The sequence below is a fragment of the Leptopilina boulardi genome, unplaced genomic scaffold, assembly GCF_019393585.1.
Source record: "Leptopilina boulardi isolate dan_hultmark-lab unplaced genomic scaffold, ZJU_Lbou_2.1 LbouV2_243, whole genome shotgun sequence".
NCBI lineage: Eukaryota > Metazoa > Arthropoda > Insecta > Hymenoptera > Figitidae > Leptopilina > Leptopilina boulardi.
This window is the reverse complement of record NW_026137800.1, coordinates 34,068-44,320: the sequence shown is the minus strand read 5'-3', so window position 1 is coordinate 44,320 and position 10,253 is coordinate 34,068. Positions and strand designations below refer to the sequence as shown.

General features: G+C 39.2%; 1 protein-coding gene across 1 annotated transcript; it reads right to left on the bottom strand.

Annotated features, from left to right (window-relative positions):
* Positions 1-4,028: 4,028 nt before the first annotated feature.
* On the bottom strand, positions 4,029-7,856 carry LOC127280387 (uncharacterized). Its single transcript, XM_051303344.1, has one exon. It carries the CDS (start codon positions 7,854-7,856, stop codon positions 4,029-4,031), a length of 3,828 nt encoding a protein of 1,275 aa, XP_051159301.1.
* Between the last annotated feature and the right edge of the window lie 2,397 nt (positions 7,857-10,253).

Here is a 10,253-nt window from a genome sequence, read left to right as displayed (position 1 = left end):
AAATACTTGTAAATTAACAATTATTTATAAATAAACAATTGTTTCTAAATAAATATATGTATTTATAAATAAATAATTATGAAACAAGTATTTGTAAATAAACAAATACTTGTTAATAAACAATTATATGTAAACAAATAATATTTTATAATAATGTTATATTTATAATGCAAAAGATATATATGTTGTTTTTGATGTTTGGTGGTTGAGGAATATAATTTTCAAATGAATGGACCATATGTGTGAGCCACTACTACATAGAAGAGGGGACTAATACTATTTACATCGGTGAGGTGGTACCGTCCTAGAAAAAGACTTCCTGGGTTAGCTGGTCCCATCGAAAGATTTACATTATAAAATTTGTGTATATAAAGGGAAATCTTTCCCATGGAGGACAGTCAAAATCAGTATCAATATCAGTATCAGTTGTGAAGCAGTTTAGTTCGACGAATATATACATATATATATACATAAGTGTCGGCAGTATCTACAGTCATTCATAAGTGCTATAAAAATACAAGTGTTCAGCAATTAAAGAAAAAGGGTCAAAGAACTTAGTGAAATACAGAAAATACGGTCCAGAAGTTCCAGTGAAAATTCTGTCATAAAATTTTTACGAGCGACCTTTTAACATCTGACATAGAAGATCTTATCTGACGTTGAGTAGGAAGGATATTTGATAATTGTTTCTCAACCATTAAATAATTAAAAGCATAATATTTTCTTTTAAATAAACTTTTATATTTTGTTTATTAATAAATAGTTTTATTAAATAAATAATATTTTTTGACCATTCATTTAATACCTCTTCCCAACTTAATTTATTTAATTAAGTTAAATTGAGGAAACAGATTAGGGAATACCCACACAGCACAACATCTTACACCAGGCCTACAGCAGGCTTACATGTAAGGTTTGTAAGGTAACATCGTAAGCCCATAGTAGACTTACAGTAAACCTAAAATGTCCGCCTTACAGTAAGCTTACATGGTAGGGTCGAGGTAAGCTTACATGGTAGGGTCGAGGTAAGCTTACACGGTAAGGTCGAGGTAAGCTTACACGGTAAGGTCGAGGTAAGCTTACATGGTAGGGTCGAGGTAAGCTTACATGGTAGGGTCGAGGTAAGCTTACACGGTAAGGTCGAGGTAAGCTTATGAGTAAAGGCTGTGGTAAGGTTATTATTAAGTTGTAAGGTTGAGGTAAGGTTGTGGTAAGCTTACAAGGTAAGGCAAGTTATATTCAAATAATAATATTAATAATAAATAAATATTCAATAAAAAAATTTTTCTTTTGCCTTATTCTATTTTGGGAACCTATCATTTCGCAGAAAGTTTTGAAAACAAATTTGGGAGGAGTAGGATTCGAACCCGGGACCGAAGTATATACCTAACAACCTAACCAACTGAGCTAAACGGGGAACTGACAATGAGAAAAGTAATCTTGCTTTTAAGGAGTTGATTATCTTCTTGGTTCCACTTTAAAAGTAAGATTACTTTTCTCATTGTCAGTTCCCCGTTTAGCTCAGTTGGTTAGGTTGTTAGGTATATACTTCGGTCCCGGGTTCGAATCCTACTCCTCCCAAATTTGTTTTCAAAACTTTCTGCGAAATGATAGGTTCCCAAAATAGAATAAGGCAAAAGAACAATTTTTTTATTGAATATTTATTTATTATTAATATTATTATTTGAATATAACTTGCCTTACCTTGTAAGCTTACCACAACCTTACCTCAACCTTACAACTTAATAATAACCTTACCACAGCCTTTACTCATAAGCTTACCTCGACCTTACCGTGTAAGCTTACCTCGACCCTACCATGTAAGCTTACCTCGACCCTACCATGTAAGCTTACCTCGACCCTACCATGTAAGCTTACCTCGACCTTACCGTGTAAGCTTACCTCGACCTTACCGTGTAAGCTTACCTCGACCCTACCATGTAAGCTTACCTCGACCCTACCATGTAAGCTTACTGTAAGGCGGACATTTTAGGTTTACTGTAAGTCTACTATGGGCTTACGATGTTACCTTACAAACCTTACATGTAAGCCTGCTGTAGGCCTGGTGTAAGATGTTGTGCTGTGTGGGTAATTATAAGTTCATTAGATTAGGAAAATTTAATAATATTTAAAAATTTCAAATTTAAATTTTAGACATAACAGAACTTATAATTTTTGGTGCATCGGCCTGGGTTAAATTTTTAAATGAATGATCATTTTTCAAAAATTTTTTGCAATATTAATTAAAAATATAAATAATTAAATAAATAATTTAATGAACAATTAAGAAATAAACATTTAATAAAAATAAACTAAATAATAAAATAAATAAATTGATAACTGAATAAATAATTAATAACTAACAATTAATTAACAAATTTTTAAACAAATAATTATAAAATCAATAATTAATTAATAAATTTTAAACAATAAATAAATATTAAAAATAAATAATTCTCTTAAATAAAATAAAAATTTTAAAACAAACATTTCAATTTACAAATAAATAATCAATATAAAAATAATTAAATAATTAATAAATAAACAATAAATAAATATTAAAAATTAATAAAATAAAATTTATTTTTAAACAAATATTTCAATTTATAAATAAATAAACAATATAAAAATAATTATATAAAATTTTTTTTAAATAAACAATAAATTAATATTAAAAATAAATAATTCTCTTAAATAAAATTTAAACACATTTTTTCTATAAATTTTTTTTTAACCAAAATATTGTTTAACAAGTTATAAACAAATAAATTTTCAAAATTTTTAGAATAAAAAAAAAAATTGTTGCTTAAATTTTTTCAACAATATTAATAAATAATTAATTCTAAATAAAATTTGCAAATTTTTTTGAGAAATTCTGTTGTTTTTAATCAAATAATGTATGAACAGAAACAATCAAATAATCCTTTACTTATTTTATAAACGTATTTATCTATCATATTATATATATATATATTTGTATACACATATATTTGTCCACACATATGTTTGTCCACACATACAAAAATTAGAAAACATAAAACTGACAAATTTTTATTCTACATTACAGTACACTTACAAATTTTGTTTACTTTTTTCAAAAATGTTAACCAATGTCTGAAGAAAAGAGAACTACTCGTAGTCAAGCTCAAAATAATCCTTTATTAGCAAATGAAATACTAACTAATAATCAAACTGCATTTGAAACTTATAATAAAAAAACTGACTCTCCACATCCTTATTCTAGACAAAATAATAGTGTTATAATTAGTGGCAATACAGCAAACGACGAAACAATAACTAATTTTGAAGAATCTATTGACACAAATTCACTAAATTTAACTGACTTTTCTTCTACCATAATCGAAACAACCTTAAAACCAGAAAACTTAGAAATAAATACTGAATCAGAATCTGAATCCGAAACAGAACCTTTAGAAAATAATACTGTTTGAGAGGGAGCAAAACCTTGCTGGTGAGGAAATAGGTCTGTTATCAAAAATTCAGAGCGAAATAAAATCTCGGAAAGTTAACACAAAAAAAAACAACACTTTATTGCTGATCAGCGAACACATAAGATTTACACTTAAGAAGGTGAGAATTTCCTTAGAGTTTCTAGAATTGTCTTGTGTTTCTCAGCTGGCGGCAATGCCGGTCTGAGCACGTGTTCGACGCACTTGAGATTAACCTTTGATTTCGCGACCGATAATTGTGTGAGAGACAACCCGAGTGATAAAATACCTTGTTATAAAATTGAGCTTGATAAATAAACTAAAGTTAAGTGATTATTAACTTAGAAAATGAACAGATTGATGCCTTGAGATAGATGAGATCTAACCTCTAGAGATATCTGGTGAGTACTAAAATTTAAAGAGATGCGCGGAACGACGACGCCGTGACATGTTAGCGCCCTCACGTGTTAACTTGATGCGTAAATTCAAATTATCGCGCACAACACCAAATTTCACAATATTCAATTCACTCAGAATTGAACATACTCCCCCCCATCGGCAACGGAGTTGACGATCCATTTAGGTTGAGTTGTTGTCCTTGAGAGCTTCTTCCGTCGAGATGGGGAGCACAGCCAACTTGGTGATTGGTCGTTTGAGATGTGTCGTTGCAGTTTTAATTGAAACGACTCTGGTGAGACCGTCCTTGCCAGGGTGTAATGCAGTGACCCTAGCTAAAGGCCATTTTGAGGGAGGGAACCTTTCGTCAGTGAGGAGAACTAGAGAACCAACCTTGATTTGATGTGTTGGATGATGCCACTTGGAGATAGCGAGTTGTTGTTGAAGATAACAGGTGGACCACTTCGCCCAGAAAAATTGAGCTTGTTGTTGAATCAATTTCCACCTTGTTAACCTTGAAGTTTTCAGGTCCAAGAGGGATGGTTCCGGTATTGATGTGAGTGGTTCCCCGATAAGAAAATGTCCTGGTGTGAGAACTGACAAGTCGTCAGGGTCCTCTGTAAGAGGTTCCAATGGTCGGGAGTTGAGAACCGCTTCGATTTGCGTAAGAAGAGTCGTAAATTCCTCGTACGTCAAAATCGTCTCGCCGATCGTCCTTCTGAGATGATACTTGATTGATTTCACGGCAGCTTCCCATTTTCCACCCATGTGTGGAGCTGCTGGAGGGTTGAATTTCCAGGAGGTGCCGTCCTTGATCAGTAGTTGAGAGAGTTCCTTGGCTTCTTGAGATCCGTCCTTGAAGAGTTGCTTGAGAGTAGTGTCCGCGCCGATGAAGTTGGTACCACAATCACTGTAGAGTGTTTGACAAATACCTCTCCTTGAGACAAATCGGCGGTAGGCTGCGAGAAATCCGTTGGTGGAATAATCCGTCACTACCTCGAGATGCAGAGCCGATGATGAGAAGCACACAAAGAGACAAATCCATCCCTTTTTCGTTTTAGCTCCACGACCTGTCCAGGATTTGAGGGTGATTGGACCGGCGTAGTCAACCCCAGAAGTGAGAAATGGCCTTGAAGGGGTGATTCTTTCCAAAGGTAGTTGACCCATGAGTTGTTGAGCACGAATTCCTCTTTGTCGAGCACAAGGAATGCACTTGAGAATGAATGACCTTACTGGTTGTCTTCCTCCGATGATCCAGTAGGAATTCCTTAGATGAGTCAAGGTGAGTTGAGTTCCTCCGTGAAGAGTCCTTGAATGAGCATCCGCTATCAGAAGTCGAGTGAGGGGAGAATCCTTGGGTAGAATAGCAGGATGTTTGCTTTCATAATCCAAACTTGAGTGTTTGAGTCGACCTCCGACTCTGAGAATACCTTGATGATCGATGAATGGATTGAGTTTGGAAAGCGGATGAGACCTTGAGAATTTTGTGCCTCGATTGAGATCCTTGATGTCTGCTGAGAAGTAGGCCACTTGAATATTCTTAATCCAGAGTGTCCTTGCAAGATCGAGATCCTTGAGTCCGATTGGGTTGGCCAGAGAAGAGTTGGGAATCCTTTTGAGAATAGCGAGAAATCTGAGGCAAATTGAGGTGATTTTTAACAATGAGTGCAGATCTGAGTATTGATGAATCAGATCCCACAATTGGGGGTGAGAGGTGGTAACAGTAAATGTTAATCCTGGTCTTTCTTCGACTTGAGCTGATGAATCCGACCTTGAGGTTGATGAGGGCCAGTTTTCCTTGATGTCCTTGAGCCATGGTGGACCATTCCACCAGAGGTGATGTTGAGAGAGTTGTTGAATTGATAGGCCCCTTGATGCACAGTCAGCAGGATTTTCTTTTCCTTTGATGAATCTCCATTGACCTTGAGGGACGAGGTCATGGATCGAAGATACCCTGTTGTGTACAAATTCCTTCCAACGAGAGGGGTGGCTGTTGATCCAAGTGAGAGCTACCGATGAGTCTGTCCACAGGAATACTGGAACTTGACATAATTCCAGGGTCCGTTGAACGTAGTTCACAAGTCGTGCCAAGAGTTGAGCAGCCGAGAGTTCCAACCTTGGAATGGTTAGACGTTTGAGGGGAGCAACCTTGGTTTTGGCACAAACAAATGTAACCTTTGATTCTTGGTTTGGTTCCGAGGTTTTGAGAAAAACAACAGCTGCCATTGCGAGTTGTGATGCGTCCGAGAATCCATGAATTTCCGTTGTTGAGGTTGATGTGAGATTGAGCCATCGAGGGATTGAGATCTCGGGGAGTTGAGCTAGCTCTTCCTTGAATTTGATCCACCTTGAAGATAGTTTCTCAGATAAAGGGTCGTCCCAACCCAATTTCTCAAGCCACAGTTCCTGCAGCAACATTTTGGCTCGGATGATGACGGGAGAAAGAAATCCTAGGGGATCAAACAATTGAGATACCTCGGATAAGATAGACCTTTTGGATATTCCTTGACCTGGGAGAGATGTTGGCTCAAATGAGAACTTGAATTCATCTGACCTTGGAAACCATGAGAGACCGAGAACCTTGGTTTGAGTGTGATCGATTAAGTGGGAATTCAAGTCGCCTTTCCTTGTTACAGCGTCGAAGAAATCGGGGTGATTGCTTTGCCATTTAGCTAGAGGGAATCCGCCAGAGTTGAGAAGATCGATGAGATCCTTGGCTATGTCCTTGAGTTCTGACACCTCATCAGAACCACCGTAGATGTCGTCCATGTATCGACCATTGAGAAGTACGGGCACAGCCAGAGGAAACCTGTAACCTTCGTCTTGAATGAGTTGTAAAAGTACCCTTACCGCCAAGAATGGTGCAGATTTTGTTCCGTAGGTGACCGTGGTGAGTTGGTAAGAGATTTCCTTGTTGTTTGAATCCACCCAGATGATTCGTTGTAGATCCCAATCGTCCGGATGTACCTTGATTTGTCTGAACATCTTGGTGATGTCCGTAGAAAAGATGTATCGAAATCTTCTTACCCAGAGTAAAATGTCGGAGATGTCCTTTTGAAGTTTTTCACCAGTGTGAAGTATTGAGTTGAGAGAGGCACCGGATGTGGAAGGGCTTGATCCATTGAAAACAACCCTTAATTTTGTTGTGGTACTTTGCTCCCTGATGATTCCATGATGAGGTAGATAATAGGTTGTAAGGCTACTATCCCTTGGAGGAGCCTTGACCATGTGTCCATCAGCTTCATATTCCGTAAGAAAAGCGAAGTAGCGATTCTTGAGAAGTCCTTGAGTTGAAAATCGTTTGAAGAGCCGATGAAGACACCGTTGAGCCTTGAAGAATGAGTCGCCAAGTTGACTCGGTGATGATGAGATTGGAAGTCGAATGATGTATTTGCCCTTGGAGTCCCTTGAGTAAGTGGCCTTGAAATGCTCCTCACATTCCAATTCTTGAGTTGTGAGTTGATCCTTTTCCTTGGTAGGTACTTCTTCTTGAGTCCAGAATTTAGTGAGAAGATCTTGAAGATCATCCAGTTGCTGATCCACAATCAGATGATGAGATAAATGTTCCTTGATTGAATTGCCATCGGTTGGTCCCAGAATTACCCAACCAAAGATGGTAAGTTGAGCCATGGGTGTTGAGGAAGGTCCCTTGATGATGTCCGGTTGAATGATTTGAGCATACACGTCCGCTCCAATGATGAGATCAACTTTCATTGGAATGGTGTAATCGGGATCGGCAAGAGGGATGTTTTGAAGATGAGACCATTTGAGAGATGGAAGAGTGGTGGTAGGAAGCGTTGACGACAATTTTGAAAGAACGTATGCGTGGAGAGAAATTGATTTTGAGGAATGGATTGATTTGAGAGTGATTGAAACAACTCCTCGAGTGTTACCTGAATTTGTTGCTCCAATGCCGATGATTGAGATGTTTGAGTGATGCCTTGTTAGATTGAGATGAGATACCGTTGATTCCGAAATGAAAGAGAGTTCAGATCCGGAATCAATAAGCATACGAACTGGATGAGGAGTACCTTGTTGAGTGATGAGAAGAGCACGTGCAGTGGCGAGGAGAACCACTGGCCTTGAGTGAAATCCTTCGCCGTCGAACTGCGTCCCACGTCAATTGACCTTGGAGCTGTTTGATGTACTTGATCCTAGATCTTGATCCTTGTCCTTTGATGGTTGATTAGTATCCTTGTTGATCTTAGGTGCAGTGGATTGATGGATCATGGTGTGATGTTTACCCTCACACTCTTGGCACCTTTTTTCACTCCTACACGCACTAGCACTGTGGGGTCCCAAACAGTTGAAACAAAGGCGTTCCTTGATGACAAATTGCCTTCTTTCGGTAGGCATCAGATCTCGGAATTTCTCACATCTGACCAAGAAATGAGATTTACCGCACATTGAGCATGATGATGATGAACCTTGTTGTCTTGGGGATTGAGTGGATCCAGCGAATGCCCTTTGAGATGATGAGTTACCTTGAGATTTGCCTGATGTTGATGCTTGGTTCCTTGTTGGTTGAGAATAGCTAGAGATACTCTCAAGAGCACGAGCTCGACCAGTGAGGAAATCCTTGAGTTGAGTGTAGGTGGGGGGATCCAGCCTTGATCCGAGTTTGATCTCCCAACCTTCTCGAGTGTGAGTGTCGAGCCGTTTTGAGATGTGATGCACCAAAACTTGGTCCCATTGGTCCACTGGCAAACCGAGAGTTGAGAGGGCGTTTAACGCTTCCGTGGTTGAGGACAAGAGAGTGTTTAAACCTTGCGCGGACTTTGGGGGGATGATAGTGGTTGAGAAGAGCTGTTCCATGTGTCGAGTGATGAGTAACCTTTTGTTGTCGTACCGAGAAACGACAATGTTCCAGGCAGATTCGAAACTGTCATTGGAAACTGAGAGATTCGAGATGAGTTTGGCCGCTTCACCAGTGAGACTAACCTTAAGGTATTGCATCTTCTCCACAGTTGATATCTTTGGGTCATTTATGACCAAAGAAGAGAAGAGATCCTTGTAGCTATTCCAAGCTGAGTAATCGCCCGAAAAAGTTGGAAGAGGAATTTTGGGGAGCTTCCCTGAAGATCGCACTTCCGATGATGAGGGTGAGTGGGTGAGAGTGGGAGGTTCCAATTTTCGAAGCTTGCACACGTGGTACAGCATCGCGTCCCTTGCCTTGGTGTAAGCTTCAACAAATTGTCCGAAAACATCCTCCTGTTCATAAGGGTGTTTAAGGAATTTGGCCGAACTACTGGTGATGAGTTCATCATGAATCTCGCTGAAATCCTCATAATTCTTCTCGAGAATCTGAACCCTTAGTTCCAAAAAATCCGCATTGTCCACAAAAAGTCCTCGTTGTAAATCTGCGAACGTATTTTCCATGATTTTGAGCCTTGTGAACTGAGTTGATACCTTGAGTTCTACCTTGGATGATGATTTGCGAGCAGAATCGATTTTTGATTGATCGTCGTCATCTGTTACCTTTGAGCTGACACGTGACGCGTGATCAGAAGGGACCTTGAGAAGGATCTTAGGTTCAAGATGCACCTTGGAGATTGATTCAGGTGACTTTTCCTTTTTTGATTCGTCCTTGGTGAGATTATCCTTGTCGGTTTTTTCCTTGTCGGGGTTTTCCATGCCATCATAGAATTCCTCAATTGAATTTTTCCCGTTATTTGACATGATTTAGAGATTTGAAAGAACGAGGGAAAACGAGACCAAATGGAGTTGAGTGGTGTGTAAGCAATAGTGCGACGCGCAACGAGAGCGAGAGAGAAAGGGTGCGTGAAGCCTCGATGCGTGAGCACAGCGGTAACGTGCACCGGTCGTCACCTGTAGCCGCCGAGCAGAGGGGAGAGAAGCAATATGGCGCTCACTGAAGATTGGTGAGCGGATCCTTGTAGCGCGGCACTGTGACGTTGCGAGAGGAGGGGAACCGTGAGAGTGGGAGCGCGCACACGGGAGAGAACTCGTTTCCACTTGCGATGAGGCGAGGGGAAGAAACCGTAGAAAAGATGGCGTTAACTGAGAGAATCCTTGAGGCGTGCAACGCTGAGACGTCACGAGAATGATTCCTTCGTTGATTGTTCACTGAGCACTTTCCTTGAAAATGTCGTTGTGGCAAACACTTCGAAATTTCGCTATGCACTTTTTTCACAGGCCATCCGGCTCGAAGGACCAAAAAATGTTTGAGAGGGAGCAAAACCTTGCTGGTGAGGAAATAGGTCTGTTATCAAAAATTCAGAGCGAAATAAAATCTCGGAAAGTTAACACAAAAAAAAACAACACTTTATTGCTGATCAGCGAACACATAAGATTTACGCTTAAGAAGGTGAGAATTTCCTTAGAGTTTCTAGAATTGTCTTGTGTTTCTCAGCTGGCGGCAATGCCGGTCTGAGCACGTGTTCGACG

Coding starts and splice junctions, on each gene's coding strand:
- LOC127280387 (XM_051303344.1), bottom strand. CDS start 7,856: ATGCTTATTGATTCCGGATCTGAACTCTCTTTCATTTCGGAATCAACG.